At 41.8% G+C, this 17,323-nt stretch overlaps 1 protein-coding gene across 1 annotated transcript in view; it reads left to right on the top strand.

Moving 5' to 3' along the window:
• Positions 1 to 282: 282 nt before the first annotated feature.
• LOC149299757 (dynein axonemal heavy chain 3-like) overlaps positions 283 to 17,323 on the top strand; it is a 498,381-nt gene continuing 481,340 nt past the window's right edge. Inside the window, exons 1-3 of the mRNA XM_089486039.1 lie at positions 283 to 309; positions 4,382 to 4,391; positions 17,039 to 17,127. Coding sequence (XP_089342165.1) covers positions 283 to 309; positions 4,382 to 4,391; positions 17,039 to 17,127 — 126 coding nt within the window. The remainder of the gene's footprint in view (positions 310 to 4,381; positions 4,392 to 17,038; positions 17,128 to 17,323) is intronic.

Here is a 17,323-nt window from a genome sequence, read left to right on the forward strand (position 1 = left end):
TGTTGTTTTTATAAATCTACATCTAGCAAAGCAAGCCCTTGCTTAGTTTGTTTAACATGTACTACAGTCCATGTGTAGGTTTGCAAAGCCTTTTGTAAGGCAGCCACACCTTAACAAAATACTGCTCTCTAACAGTTAAGTAAGCAACAGTGTTTAAATTGTGTTGTTAGGTTTTACTGCCCAGTAGCTTGTAGACTATGGGAACTGAGCTGCTCCATCCTTAAGCACAGCAACTTTAGCTGGATTTTAACTCCTTTATTTGAATCCCATCTTACACGGAAGATGGAAGAATTCTCAGACTCAAGCAAGGTAAGTTTATTGTACCTATTTTCTCTATTAGATTTTTCCCTAGTATTGACTTTATTATGCATTGCCTACAACGTGCAGATGCATAGTCTCACATTCCCTGGGATACAGTACAAATACTTTGTGATGGTTTAAATTTTTTTTCTGCTTCAACAATTTCATCTAATTTGTACCCTGTGTATGGAGTGAAGGGGAACATTATTGACAGCTGTAATTAGTACCCCTACCTTTTCTAAAGCTAAATAGGAAGTTATTTAATTCCTATTATCATATAAGCAAAGTAGATTTCCCTAGGCATTGCTTTGTCCCCAGGCAGTATTCAAATTATTCACTTGTTCTGCTTCACATTCTCCCATATGACTACAAAAGCAACAGTTTACACTTTAAACCCTATGACACCACTCTGGGACCATGCATAGCACAGAGAAAACTATTGACTTATGGGTGTTTAACCTCCACACTTTTGTATTTAAACACGTTTCTTCTGGATTTGTTTGACATTCAGAATCTAGCAATCCTCGCGGTTATGTGTAAACTGTATCATATCCTGTTGACTCTGATGAGAATTAGGGAATCATAGGCCAATGAAAAGCATCTCATTTATATGATAATTACATATAAGCAGTGGCTAGTGATTCACGATTCAAGTCATTTGGTCCTTGGGGACTTGTATGTTTACCAGACAGCAAGTATGTGATTATATTTTGCTAATTAGTTTCCAGGTGACTGAAAAAATGAGCTCACATTCAATAATTGTATACTCGATAGGTGCATTTCCTAGTAACAAAGTTAATTCTAATTGAATAACTAATCCTCATTGAGCCAAATGAATGCATTTATGTATAAAACAGCTTTTCTGCCCAGTTACAAGAAGAGCCTTCCCACTTTTGTATTAACCGTTGAGCTTGTAACAATACATAAGCTTAAAGCAAAACATTTGTATATGAATTTTTATAAATTCATACCCTTATCTCACTTCCTCAAGTCTAACTTACACTCTCACAGTATTCACTGTACTGAAATTTATGAGCACCAACCTATAGAATATAGAATAGAATATAGCATGTCAAAAACCAAGGAACAGTAAATAGGAAAAATTATGTTATATGGCAGAATCTAGAATAATACAGTCAACCAAGCACCATAATCAGAGTTTTAGATTGAACAGTGCTTTACAGATGTGTCCCTCAGTGTAATTTATTTTGATATAGCACGGTGTGTTTGGTTGCTAAAACCTACATCGGACAAAAGTAGATTGGAGCAAGCCAATCCATTGTGACCAGTCACGCTGTACAGTGAGAAAATAACAACAATATGCCAGCCTTTCCAAACGAAATGAGAATGAATGTTTTCCTGTCCACGGAAAATTCTTATGAATTCTAAGCATGCAATTTGAGTTAAACCAGCCATGTCTTATGGATTTAAGCTTGGGGTGAGGACGGTGTTCTGTACCATGGACAATATATTAGCCATTCTATCCTAATAGTGTATGTACAATGCTTCTTTTGAACGCATAAATATGACTATTGTTTACGTACAAGTGTTGTCCCTGGATTATGACCTCTTTTAATAATCAAATGCCAAAAGTCATCTTTCTTTGGTGTTGAGGATCAAGCATCTTTGGTTTTTCAGCAAAATGCACATTAAGAAACCTCTGTCCCGTTATAACACTCTAATTGCCACACCGTAATAAGAGGTTGAAAAGGTGACCTCCTGCTGTCTCTCATAAAAGGAAGGAAATGGTAGTAAAAGAAAAAAAAGGATCTGTAAAAGTAGACTGCTACAAAAAGAACTCACACAAATAGGAAAAAAAAAACCTGTCATTTAGTCCAGGCAATAATAGGAATGCAGACATATAAGAACGTAGTTCCTGCTGTTCTTCTGTTGTATGTGCCCAGATTATCTTGCCGAGAGGTAGACAGAAAGGTCATGATTCTTTATAAGAAATGGGAAACAATGGTTTCAGAGCAATAACACATTTTTACTATTACAAAGTGTTCTCAGCATCTGCCGCAGAAGTTACAGTTCCCTGAACATGCTTTTCAAAAGACAGTTAGTGCCAACACTGATGACATATGAAAAAGACATATGTGCAGACAATAAGAAGAATTAATTCAGGAGTTCACTTACTCAATAAAGCCCTACAGTGCATCACTTCAATATGGTGAATGGTTAATATGTTCATAGCATAACCTAGGTCTTTGCTCTCTGATTAAGTCTTACTCTTTAAAATGCTAGGGTTTACTTAACATTTTCATACTGCTATAATTCTAAAATGATTTTTTTCAACAGATTTGTATTTGGTAGTCTATTAATAAGGCTTTGTCTGAACCATGTTAAGTTTTCCTAACCTTTTGTTTTCTATTTTTTTCCTCATCCCCCCTCATACTTCCCTCATTAGACCCCAACATATCACAAATTCAAAATGGGTTGAGGCATAGCTACAGGAAGGGTCGGCATGGCTAGAGGCAGGGCAACGAAGGACCATCCACGTATGTTACTCATTCAGCCCCAGTATAATGTACCATCTAATTGTGAACTATGCTCTCAAATTAAAGTCATGTATATACCCAGGCCCGGACTGGCCATCGGGTGGGCCGGGTCGCGGCAGGGCCGAATTGATTTAGGGGCCGATGGAGCTGCAGCTCCAGGCCCCTACCATAAAATTGGCCCAGTCCGGACCGGACTGACTGGGCCTATGCAGCCTCTACGGCCACATTAACGCAGGGCATAAGGGGCACTTGCCCCTTAAGCCCGCCCCAACTGCGACCGGGTCTGCCACTCTAAGGGGCCGGGAAGCCCCCACCAGGGCTGGCCTTACGGGTGTGCGGCCGCACAGGGTTTAAATGAAAACATCGGGGGGGGGTTTTGTTGTTTTTTTTTACTTTATTTAAAAAAGTTAACAAAAACTTTATTTAACATGGAGGATGTTAAATTAAGTTAAAAAAACCCCCCCGATGTTTTTTAGAGTGGCGGGCTTAAGGGGCCCTGCATTAATGCGGCTGTAGAGGCCACATAGGCCCAGTCCGGTCTTGACTGGGCCTATTTTAAGGTAGGGGCCTGGAGCTGCAGCTCCATCAGCCCCTAAGTCGATCTGGCCCTGCCGCGGGCCCGGTCGCAGTTGCTGCTTGCTCCGGCAACAAGGTAAATAGGGTGAGGGAGGGGGGTGCAGTGAGAAGGGGCAGAGAGGGGTTAGATAGTGAGAAATGGGGAGAGGGGATAGATAGTGAGAGGGGGTACATATTGAGAAGTGGGGAAGGGGGTACATAGTGAAAAGGGGGAACATAGTGAAAAGGGGCAGATAAGATGGGGACAAGGGGTAGTGTGAATGCGTATGAGAATGAATGAATAAATGTGTGGATGAATTGTATGAATGCGTATGACAATTAATGAATTCATGTGTGGATGAATTGCTTGAATGATTTGTGAGACTGCATTAATGAATGTGTTAATGATTTGTGTGAATGAGTGAGTAAATGCAAAGATGGTACATGAAGGGTGGGCTTTAACAATAAATAAATAAATAAAAATGGGCTGCTCAGGCTTAAATGCCCGGGCCTATTTTTTGTCCTAGTCCGGGCCTGTATATACCTACGGGAGGAGCCATCTGGACTTCCTATACTCTGGACTTGCATTGATTATTCTCCATTTAGTTACTCTTCTCTTTTTGTTACATTGTTTCTACTTTTGGAAGATGCTGATTGTCTTAGGCCTTATAAGGATCCGACAGGAAATTAATTTCTATACAGATTTTGTGATTAAACAATAAAAAATGTCCTAAAGTTTTAATAAAGAAATTTGATTATATCAAAAGCTGTATAGATGTTGTATGATATATTTTCCAGTGTACTATAATAAGAATGTTGGAATATCTATATAACTAGAGTAGGTAAACCTTCCATGTGTCTGTGGTGGTAGAAGTGGTTATAAATAGAAGTACCTTTTCTCAATAAGTGTATGTGCAGTTTCTAATTTATATTACTTTAGTTTGAGAGTAGCCCTGATGTGTTGCCGTCTTGTGGTGAAAATATACATTTAAATAATTAAACGTACATGTATTTGAATAAAACTGCAGGTGGTTCAAGGTAAGTAGACATATTTCACTTCACCAGCCTCATGAAATTGTTATTCTCTTTGCATGAATTACGCAAGGTCAGTGAATTTCTCACTTTCAACTTGGGCGGTTCAGTTCACTGAGGTACAAGTTGCCAGTTGAGTCGAATATATGTGGCTGGCTTAACTAAAAACACACAAGTCAACTCTTCACGAAAAAAATCAAGTGGCTTTTCAGCTGAGTGCTGTTGAGCCAGACATTCTGCCATCAAGTCCAGTTCTGCCATGTGAGTCTGTGTGTCTATTGAGTCAGCAGATGTGTTGATGAGTTTAATGGATTTTTAAGTTCAACTTGGCTTCTAAGGAGATAAGATAATTTTGTCAAATTGTAGAATCTTTCTCAGTTGATTGTGAAATTCAGCAGTTGGCTTTACCTTTTGAGTAGGTAGTCAAATTGGTTGTTAAGTTGAGCAGCAATTTATTGAATGCATGCAAGCTGTAACTTGCTGCAAGGTAGCTTTCAAGTTGACTTGAGTTGACTTTAATTATGCTAAAGTTGACAGTCAAGTTCTCTTTGTGGGTAGATTTTCTGGTAACTTAGTTTTTCCTAGGAGTTTGACTTAAGTAATAAGGAAACTAAAACGTTCATGAATACAAAGCATTGATGTTGTGACTAAACCCATGTTTGATAAAAGTGAATTATTGTTCATCATAAAGTCAGACTTGACGTTGGCACTTGTTATAGTTGCCATAACCTTCAAATCAACTGGTGTCGGAGTGCTTGCTGGATAGGTAGGGAGCGTAGAGCAGGGTGGCACCAGATGGAAGGAATAAGCCAAAGCCAAAGTCCGAGAGATAAATCCGGGTCAGGGCAGGCAGCGGAGCAATAACGAGAAACAAGCCGAAGTCAAATACCGGGAGGTCAAACACAAAAAAGGCAGGATAAATGGGAAATGGCACAGAGCAGAACAAGAGGCACTAGAAGCTCAATAACTAAGCTCAGACTAGAGGGTGAGCAGGGTTTTTATATCCCACAGGCCAGGTTCCTCCCACTGACTCACAGGTGTTACCACCTTCACCTGTGAGGATATGTAATCCCCACCATGGGGTTAAGTGAAAGTTAATTTTGTCTGCCCTCCACTACCGTGCGGCGGACAGCAGATGGCGCATGAGGCCGGGATCGTGCGGGAGCGCGCCTTGTGGCAGCTGCCACAGGCGGCCGTGATGGCCGAACGATCCGCCGTGTGGTTGGCGGTACGGGAGGCACTGTAGGAGGACGGGGACGCAGTCCGCCCCGCAACGGAGCACAGCGTCCAGCCGAAGACCCGGTAAGGGGTATGATGAAGGGCTGGGGGCCTGACAACTGGCAACTCAAACATTTGAATTTATTGTTTACTATGAATAGCAACATTTACTAAATGAGGCACCAAAAGGACTGTATTTCTACAAAAAGTGACTAACCATATCCTCCAAAATTGCTCCTGTAGTACAAACAAAGTTCAATAATAAAAATGAATGATAAAACCCATGCATATTAACAGGAGGGGACAGGTTGGGTCAATTTAGCAGTTTCATGTGTGGAAACAAGCACTGTTATTTTCGCTGCACTTTGGGTCATCATCATTTATCTGCCATCTCCATCTTAAAAACATTGCCCGCATATGTCCCTTCCTAACACAAGATGCCACTAAGGCTCTTGTCCATCTCCTCATTACCTCCTGCCTCAATTATTGTAACTATGTCTTAGTTGGTCTCCCTGTTTGCCCCTATAATACACCATTAATGCTGCTGCCAGACTTATCTTCCTTTCCCATGGCTATACTAGCACCTCTCCCTTCTGTCAGTCTCTTTACTGGCTGCCTGTGCGCGTCAGGATTCATTTAAAAATTCTGACTCTTACTTCCAAAGCCCTTAACAAGGCTTGCCCTACTTACATCCCATCACTCATAACTAAATATACTCATAACGGGTCTCTCCATTCATTCAATGATCTCCTTCTGTCCTCTCCTCATTTCTGGCTCTCATGTATGCTTTAGATTCACCAGGGGGTACTTGCACCGTTAGGACAAAAGATAAGAGAATGTAATAGTGTAGATAGTTTGGTTGTAACAAAAAAGTCAATATGTACGATATATGTACTTAGAAGTGGCTAAATGAAAACAGGCTCTTCTCATAAAATCAATCATATCTAAAATAAAAAAGACAGGACACAATGGCACATCTTTTTTCCTAACTGTGCAAGCTCCCCTTGGTGGATCTATATTGTGTGGAACTTTTGAAGAGTGTGTTTTCTTGGGTTGAGCTGCATTAAGTTGGGAAGTATTCTTATTTTGTTTTTATCACTCGGTGGCCACTTGTGTGAACTGATAAGGGCATTATTTAATTTTTTTCTCATGCACACTTCATAAGGGCTGTCCCTATCCTCTGCAATGCCTTCCCCTAGCCTATCTATGTTTCCTCCTGCCTTCAGTCCTTCAAAAAAATACCTCAAGACCCACTTCTTTAAGGACACTTACAACATTACACATTAACACCCTCCCATATTCCTTTGGCTCACCTTTCTTAGTCCCAAGACATCAAGTCATAAAAATGGTTTTTGTATAGACCTTTAAAGGGAAAGCTGGGGTTGGGGGATGAAGGGTCCTGTACTGTCACTTTCTCAGAGTATTCTAAAAAGCCTTGTGTTGACCGTGAAAACCCCCACACTTATTTTAAAATAAATGCTGAAGAAATCAATTATATTTTAAAATATATGCTGAACAAATAAATACAAACATGCATTGTATCTCCCAGAGTAAAATCTACAATATGAGCATCAGTCTGAGTCTTTCCAGTACTCTCATTCATTCCTGTGAATTTTCAGAAATGGTTGCCAGATTTGTAACACACCATAATAGTCTGAAATACTCAAAGGATTACCCCTTCCCATTGTGGCAACATACAAATATAAAAGGATTTAAATAATTGTTGTACTTTGCCAAAGAAAATACTACTTTCTTGATTTCTTCAGCTTAAATCCCCATTCAAAAACAAAAGAATTCCATAATCTTTCCTACATATCTAAACATCTAGTATTTATGGAGAGATTCAGCCTCATGCGTCTAGAAAAATAATCATCATTCCCCAAACAACTGCTTCTTCTGTTTTAAGCAAAATAACATTGCAATTCCTTGCAGTTTCTTGTTTACCTTCGTAAATATTTCTCATAGAGACTTCCACTCTTGGTGATACACATAAAATATAATTTGCAGCTACTGAGCAAAGGTTAGAACAACGGAGAAAAATTTTTGGGTCACAATTGTACATTACATCTTGATCATTGTATCAGTATTTTTTTTATGATAAACAAGCATCTATTTTTCTCATTCATAACATGAATAATCATCAGCTTTTGACCATAAGGTAATTATAATATATAGTAAATACATAGTGAAAGATGTCAATATTGAAATGATTGCTCTTAAGCATCAAAAACAAAAGAGATGTACATAGTACAGATATATATACCGTATTTTTCGCTCTATAAGACGCACCTGCTGATAAGACGCACCTAGATTTTAGAGGAGAAAAAAAAGGAAAAAATATTTTGAGCTAAAAAATGGGCTAAAATATTTATTACAATAACTGAATAAGCTATGAACACAGTAAGACACACACAGTAAGACACACACAGACACAGTAAGACACACACAGACACAGTGAGACACACACACACACACACACACACAGTAAGACACACACACACACAGTAAGACACACACACAAACACAGTAAGACACACACACACAAACACAGTAAGACACACACAGTAAGACCTCCCTCCCTAACCCCCCTTCTCAGTATCTCCCCTCTAACTCCCTAACCCCCCCTTCTCAGGATCTCCCCTCTAACTCCCTAACCCCCCCTTCTCAGGATCTCCCCCCCGCCCCGGTCACTTACCTTAAACTCCTGTGTTGGAAGCGTGAGGCGTTTGTCTCGGGTGCCGGCGCTTCACTGCTGAGCGCCGGCGTCTGACGTCATATGCCGGCGCCCAGCGTAAAGCGCCGGCACCCGAGACAAACGCTTCCAACACAGGAGTTGAAGCGCTGAGGCAGGCGGCGGTGGCGGTGGCGGCCGCCGCCAGCAAAGGATTCCTGTATATCTGTCAGGCAGGGGGGCCCGAGAGTTGCCGAGCGGTTGTCTTCAGCAACCGCTCGGCACCCCTTGGGCCCCCCTGACTGGCAGAAATCCAGGACTCCTCTGCTGGCGGCCGCCGCCGCCTGCCTCAGTTGCGACCCCGGATTTATCGGCGTATAACACGCAGGTAGGGTTTAAGCTCCGGATTTTAGTTAAAAAAGTGCGTGTTATACGCCGATAAATACGGTATATCGTTGCCCCCCCCCCCCTCCCTCCCTGCCTGCATCTTCGCTCCATAAGACGCAGCTGATTTTTCATCCTACTTTGGGAGGAAAAAAACTGCGTCTTATGGAGCGAAAAATACGGTATATATATATATATATATATATATATATATATATATATATATATATATACACTGTATAAAATTTAAAATATGCAAATATAATGTAAACGGTTAATAGGTTAATAATATTGTTATTATAAATTTTTTTACTTTAACACATCCTATGTCCAAGTTGGGAGTGGTGAGAGGCATTGACTGACTGATTTTTCTTTCCAATGTGATCTGTGCAAAGTTCCAAAATGAATATAATATTTAGTAAGCGATGATTAAATCATTGAATTGCACGATGATCTTGTCATATACTGGTGTGCTTGGGATTATTGCCCTGTTGCATGACCCACTCAGCCAAGCTTTAGCTGTTGGACAGATGGACATTTGACTCTGGAATACTTTGGAATACAGAGGAGTTCATGGTCAACTTAATGACTGCAAGGTTCCCATTTCCTGTGGCTGCAAAACAAGCCCAAATCATCACCCCTCCATCACTGTGCTTGACAGTTGATGTGAGGTGTATGTGCTAATATGCTGTGTTTGGTTTTCGACAAAGGATTAGCGATGTGTATTATGGCCAAACGTCTCCACTTTGGTCTTGTCTGTCCAAATTACATTTCTCCAGAATTATTGTGGTTTGTTCAGATGCAACTTTGCAAACCTAAGCCGTGCTGCCATGTTCTTTTTAGAGAGAAGAGGCTTTCTCCTGGCAACCCTTTCAAACAAACCTTGTTCAGTCTTTCTCTAATTCTGTTGTCATGAACATTAACATTTAACAACCTAACTGATGCCTGTAGAGTCTGAGATATAACTCTTGGGGGTTGTTTTGCAAATTCTCTGAGCATTGCACAATCGGACCTTGGAGTGAATTTGCTGGGACGTCCACTGGGAAGATTGGCAACTGTCTTGAATGTTTTCCACTGTTGAATAATCTTTCTCACTGTAGAATGATGGACTTCAAATTGTCCCTTCCCAGATTGATGGGCAGCATTAATTGGTTCTCTAAGATCATTGGTGAAGTAGTTCCTCCTTGGCATTGAATGCTCTAAACCAGCAAACCGCTAAAAGTTCGGCTTTTAGGTGGTCAGACTTGCTTATGATCAATTAATCAAGGGCATTTGATTAGCAGCACCTGACTGTTACTTAGCATCTTAATTCCAATGAAGGCAGTGAGGATGTACTTGTTATGTTAATCTCTTGTTGTATTTACTAATGTTTAGACCTGCTAAGGAACAGATTTGTTATTATGTCCTTATATATGTATATATATATATAAAAATATAGATCACTTGAACTTGCTCTTCTCCCATACCACTATCTGTTGATGTCACTCAGGGCTCAGTTCTTGAGCTTATTCTATTCTCCATTTACACCTCTTTCGTCGGACAACTGGTATCTTCCTTTGGCTTCTAGTACCACCCGTATGCAGATGATAACCTCATCTATATTTTCTCTGCTGACCTTTCACCCTCTCTTCTAACTCTCCTCATCGACTGTCTTTCAGCAATTGCATCATGGACGGTGTCCCATAACCTAAAGCCTCAACATCACCAAGACTGAGTTTATGGTAATCCGTCCATCCGCTCTGTCTACCATTCCTGACATATCTCTTGCTGTTGACAACTCCACTATCCAACAGTTCGCTGCCTTTGTGTCACACTCGACTCTGCTTTTTCCTTCATCCCCCATATCCAGTCCGTCACAAAATCATGCCACCTTTACCTAAAAAACATCTTCCAAATTTGCCCATTGCTCACACAGGAAGCAACAAAAATATGAATCCACTCCCTTGTGATATCCCATTTGAACTCCTGCCTTTCACTTCTCCAATTTATCCTCAACAATGCAGCTAGATTAATCTTTCTCTGTCACAGTTCCTCATCTGCTCCTCCATTGTCCAAATCACTCCATTGGCTTCCCATACCCTTCAGAATGAAATGTAAACTTCTGACCCTAACCTACAGAGCCCTTAACAACTCTGCACCCGTTCATATCTCTACCCTCCTATCTAAATACTCCCTTCTTCGTTCCTCTCATGACTTGCATCTCTCCTCTACTGTCTTTACTCTTCTCACTCCTATATTCAGGATTTCCACCCGTGCTGTACCCCTTTTGTGGACTTTTCCCATTCCATCAGACTTTCTCCTTCATACGCAACTGTCAAAAGCCATCATCTTAATCAAGCTATCTAAGCAATCAACGTCAACAAATCATCTGGACCCTACCAAGTCATCCCTGTCCATGCAGTTCTCTCCTAATGTTTCACTTCCCCCTCTACCACCAACTAGTTTGTAAGCTCGCAAGAGAAGGGCCCTCTTCTCCTTTTGTACCTGTTTGTTATTTTGTGTGACTTTAAATTCTCCCACTGTTCTAGGGAATCTGCTGGCACTATATAAATAAATGTAATATATATATATAACAATAAGGTCATTGCTTGTTTTATCTTCTTCACTCTGACCCATCTGGCCATTAAAATGCCAGATCTAACAAAGTTTATGCTGTTGCTAGGCAACCCAAGTGATGAAGCATTGGAGGTAATTAAGCAAAACGTATATTTGTGATCCCATTCTAATTGTAGTCACCATATTCTACCATTTGATTATTAATCCTATGTGCAGCTATCATGGCCAATGTGGTTGCTATACCAATGCACAAAACATACCTAGCAGGTGTTCAGTATTGATGTTAATACCAGACTGGCAAAGACTATCCCACATATCCTCAAATAGACATTAATCAGCCTAACTACCTCTGGTGTAGAGGGGTTAAATAAACTTGAATCTGTTGCTGAGTGGCACCACCAGGCTGTTAATGGCAGGCATTGGGTTGTTCAATGCCAGTATTATATAAGTATCCCCTATTTGGCACTCTATTACATTTCTGTTAATAGGGAGGAAAGTTTCCCTTCCTCCCTGTGTTTTTTTCTATGTTTTCTGTCTTTTCAGGTTTAAGTTAAAGAAGTTAATGGAAAACTGGAGAGTCCCAATTAAAAGGCGGCCGTTTGATGGATGTTTTGTTTAAATGTTCCCTAATGGGCAGGGTCCTTGGGGAATTGGAGTTAGCCGATCCCCTTGCTAGTGTAGATTGAACGGCTTGGGGGGAATGTTGGAAGTGTCTTAAGGTGTTTTAAGTATAAGAAGTAAGGTCTGTTCTAGGTTTACTTAGCCGATCCTCTTGCTGAATAAATATATACAGCTTCTTTGACTTGGGAGGGCTGTTTGTCACCTTTATCTGTTCATTGTCCAGTTTTCTTTATATATCAGATTTTGTGTGTCACAGTATGTCTGCGTTAATAAAGTGCTGTGGCCTTTAACAATTCCAATGCAATTTTTGGGTTGGGTATCAGTAGCTTATACTCAGTGCACTGGTCATGTCCCAGCAAATTGAGGAGTGTTAGTAACTATGCTATGGCACTGCACTCCTTTGGACTACTGCTGAATACAACTTGTTCATACCATGATTATATGATATAAGATATTGCTCTGATTGTTCCAGTATCCTGCATGTACAAAGTATTAAAATGTGGTGTATGATTCATTCTCCTGTTGCTATAGTAAATAACAAAAATGCTGCCAACCATGTTATGTATATGGATCACAAAGAAACATGTAATTATAGCATTATTTTGCAAAGGAGTACTGGTCCCAGGAGTGTTTGAGTAGACTATCTTGCTTATTTGTACGAAAGCAAAAAAAAATTATACCGTATTGGCTGGGATATAGGCCGCCCCCGTATATAGGCCGCACCCTTAAAGTTTGGTGCTTTTTTAAAGAAAACGTTTTTTTCTTTAAAAAAGCACCAAAAAAACATGCTGCCACTCTGTCTCCCCCCCCGAGATATGCTGCCACTGTCCTCCCCCCGAGATATGCTGCCACTGTCCTTCTCCCCCCCCTGAGATATGCTGCCACTGTCCTCCTCCTCCTCCCCCCCGAGATATGCTGCCACTGTCCCCCCCCGAGATATGCTGCCACTGTCCTCCTCCTCCCCCCCTGAGATATGCTGCCACTCTGCCCCCCCCCGACTTACCAGAGCAGACTCCCGGGTGTCTTGCGGGGCCGGCGGGGGACATCTACGCAATACGCGTATACAACTTCCGGTGCCGGCACTCAGCGGATGTGCCGGCACCGGAAGTTGTATACGCGTATTGCGTAGATGTCCCCCGCCGGCCCTGCAAGACACCCGGGAGTCTGCTCTGGTAAGTCTTGGGGGCAGAGGTAAAACGCATCGTGCGGACGGTCACCGGCTGCGGCGATGCGGGTAAAAAACCTCCGCAGCCGGTGACCGTCCGCACGATGCGCTTAGACAACCTCCCGTGCCGGCACCCCCCCAGTGGAAAGTGCTGGCAGGGGAGGCTGTCTGAGCGTATCGGAGAGTAGGATGCAGGTCCCCTGCACCGCTGCGGGGGATCTGTATCCTAACCCCGCTGCCTGCCCGGGACTGCATGTCCCGGGTGTCAGGAGCTAGACCCCGAATATAGGCCGCACCCCCACTTTAAAGACTTAAAGTGGGGGGGGGGAAGTGCGGCCTATATTCGAGCCAATACGGTATTTCCTTACATATTTATATTATAGGCCTTAGAAAGCAAAGGTTAAAATAACAGATATTGCAACTTGCACATGTGTCACAGCTGCTGTTGCCAACTGTAACCACTGAAAAGTAAGGGCCTGAGGGGAGGAAATCTGAGGGAGAAGACCCTGAACTTATCACCATACCTGAGAAATTTCTGGCTCCGGTTACCCAGAATCCCCACTTGCGGGATGTTGGTAGGAGGTCCCGCTGACATCGGTGGGCAGTCCCGCTGACGCTGCTGGCAGTCCCTGTTTTGGGTCCCCAGGAGTAAAAGGGTGTGAATTACACCAAAATATAGGTGGTGCGGGAATATACTTTACCTGGGCACAGGTAATGTGGTCTTTTCTGACAGGGGAAAAAAATACTCACCCATCACTGTTCATTTGAATTTCACAGCGCAGTGATTAGAGATGGGCCGCAGCTGGTGATCTGGTGTTTTATGCCTGAACTGTCTTGTGGTATGGCGGATCGTGGTGCACACGCTTAAGCGCAAGATACTCCCTGGGCTTAAGCCTTAGATGATTCCATCATGTTTCATCAGACTGCTGGCCATGGAACACCAGTGGCCACTGCAACTCAGGGGCCGTTACACCTGTGCCAGCCAGTTGGTCTTACATGTTCTGATCTTAAATGTTTGGTATGGTTTATATACGTTATCAGTTTTAACTTGGGTGTCTAGTTACTAATATGAAAAATTGCTAGTTACACATGTAAAAGGGATGTTATGTAGATAGTACTGAAGGGGAAAATATCCATCACAGTTGTAAGATTAGCAATTTAAGGATCCATAAAGAAGGTCAAAAATACTTATCAATTTGTAATGTCACAGTGTGCTGGATGTGTAGGTGCGCTGTGGCCACATGATAAAATCCATAGCTGAAGTAAATAATTTTGGTGTTCTGTGTTTTATTTATTACCAGTTTTGGGGACCTTACCTTTATGATTGTGGCTGTTTGTGAAGGTTTTCTTTAGAGACCAATGAATTAAGATATTCTTCAAAAACATATTCACAATTGCATATGTATATATATATACATACACACACACTCACTGGCCACTTTATTAGGTACACCTTGCTAGTACCTGGTTGGAACCCATATAGCCTTCAGAACTGCCTTCATTCTTAGTGGCATACTTTCTACATGGTGCTGTAAACATTCCTTATAGATTTTGGTCCATATGGACATGATAGCATCATGCAGTTGCTGCAGATTAGAGACCCCTGGAGACGTATAGGCAGAAGGGGTTACATGACCCAGCCATGCACTCAGGAAGGAACTGGGGGAGGATTTGGGGTCAAACATCGGTCAGCGACTCAGTATCACCTGGGTGGGATTTATTTTGGAGGGAAAATATACTGTATACATTTATGTGAAAATAACCATATTTATTATTTCAAACTGATATACAGAGGAGAGAAGATTCCCGCCCTCCCTCCCCGAGTCTAGGAGTTCAGCGGAGGACGGCTGCATTGGATGTTGGGATCTGGCGGAGTGATCCATAGGTTTTTAGACCTTGATCTAGTTTGTGGTATGGGCATACATTCATGTTGTGTTAGATGTTAGATGTTAGAGTGATGCCCATACAGGTTTTCTACATTCAAGGTGTTTATTGCCCCGACCCATCGTGTCCTGAGTTTTACAACGACCGGTGGTATCTGGCGGGGCTGGTGTCGTCAATAGGACCATTAAGTTATGGTCGGTTCAGTTTTAAATTCAGAATTTTAAGACGTGTACATTTCTTTAATACTGTTAAATTTGGAGTAATAAACAATGTCGCGGCATTTAGTAAATAAATGCCGTGGCCAATTCTAAATCCAATGTGCCTCCGTGTCATTTATTTGGTGTTCGAACAGTTTATACACAGTGTCGTAATGATAATGTGTAGTGCATGGGTCATGTCGGCTGCACAGTTGCTGCAGATTTGTCGGCTGCACATACATAATGCGAATCTCCTCTTCCACCATATAGTGACTGTGGAGGCCTTTGGAGTACGGTGAACTTATTGTCATGTTCAAGGAACCAGTTTGAGATGATGTGAGCTTTGTGACATGGTGTATTATTTTGCTGGAACTAGCCATCAGAAGATGGGTACACTGTGGTCATAAAGGAATGGATATGGTCAGCAACAATACTCAGGCATTTAAACAATGCTTGACTGGTACTAAGGGCCCAAAGTGTGCAAAGAAAAGGTCCCCCACACCATTACAACACCAGCCTGAACCGTTGATACAAGGCTGGATGAATCAATGCTTTCATGTTTACGCCAAAGTCTGACTCTGCCATCTGAATGTTGCAGCTGGAATCGAGACTCATCAGACCAGGCACCGTTCTTCCGGTCTTCCATTGACCAATTTTGGTGAGCCTGTGCGAATTGTAGCCTTAGTTTCCTGTTCTTAGCTGACAGAAGTGGCACCAAGTGTGGTCTTCGGCTGCTGTAGCCCATCTGCTTCAAGGTTTGACGTGTTGTGCATTCAGAGATGGTATTCTGCATACCTTGGTTGTAACGAGTGGTTATTTAAGTTACTGTTGCCTTTCTATCATCTCGAATCAGTCTCTTCTGACCTCTGAAATCAACAAGACATTTTTGTTCACACAACTGCCGCTCACTGGATATTTTTTCTTTTCCGGACCATTCTCTGTAAACCCTAGAGATGGTTGTGCATGGAAATCCCGGTAGATCAGCAGTTTCTGAAATACTCAGACCAGTCTGTCTGGCACCAACAACCATGCCACGTTCAAAGTCACTTAAATCCCATTTCTTCCCTATTCTGATGCTCGGTTTGAATTTCAGCAGGTTGTCTTGACCACATCTATATGCCTAAATGCATTGAGTTGCTGCCATGTGATTGGCTGATTAGCTATTTATATTAACAAGCAATTGAACAGGTGTACCTAATAAATCGACCAGTTAGTGTATATATATATATATATATATATATATAGTGACATTCACGTAGGATTGGTGGTGGAAGGGAGGTATGTTTCTCCTAGATTCCTTTCCTATGTGAAGTAACACCAGAGTCTTCCACCTGCTAGGTGATTAATTTAGGTGAATGAGAGGGCGGATATAAAAGGGAAGCCAGGAGGGCAGGTAGCTCTCTGGCTGAGGACACAAAAAAGCCTGTCTCTGGGAGAGACATCTGTGTAACGGTTGCTGGACATATTATGTTAAGTTGGCAGAGAGAAGCTCTCCAGCTGGTAGTGAGGGACATCCCTTGTATAGTAAGCGCCGGACAGGCAAGGTATTTCTTTTGTTGCTGTATTGTTATATTTCTTTTGTCTTTGCAACCTTTCTAATAAACCTGACCCTGTGTCAGATTGCACGAACTTACTGCTGTTTGCCTGGTTTTAATGAAGACGGGCACTTGTCCCTTGACCTCAGCGAGGGGCAATCCCTGACCTATCTCACAATATATATATATTTATGTATATATATATATATACAGTTGTGCTCAAAAGTTTGCATACCCTAGGATAATTGGTAATAACAGAATGGTACAATCCTAAAAACATGCAACAATGAAAAAATGAAATGACCCTTGTCCAAAAGTCTGCATACCCTTAGTTCTTAAATTCTGTGTATTGCCCCCTTTAGCATCAATAACAGCATGCAGTCTTTTGTAATAGTTGTCTATGAGGCCCCAAATTCTTGCAGGTGGTATAGCTGCCTATTCGTCAGGGCAAAATGCCTTGAGGCCATGCAAAGAGTTTGGTCGTCTTGCAGAGTGGCTCAATGATATTAAGGTCAGGAGACCAAAACCTTAACCTTTTTTTGCTGTAACCACTGGAGGGTCAACTTGGCCTTCTGCTTTGGGTCATTGTTGTGCTGGAAAGTCCAAGAGTGTCCCATGAGCAGCTTTCGCGCGTAAGAATGCTAATTTTCTGCCAGTATTTTCTCACTACATTCTGCATTCATCTTCCCATCAATTTTCACAAGGTT

The sequence above is a fragment of the Sceloporus occidentalis genome, unplaced genomic scaffold (assembly GCF_023333645.1).
Source record: "Sceloporus occidentalis isolate IW3139 unplaced genomic scaffold, rSceOcc1.0.p SCAF_28, whole genome shotgun sequence".
Taxonomy (NCBI): Eukaryota; Metazoa; Chordata; class Lepidosauria; order Squamata; family Phrynosomatidae; genus Sceloporus; species Sceloporus occidentalis.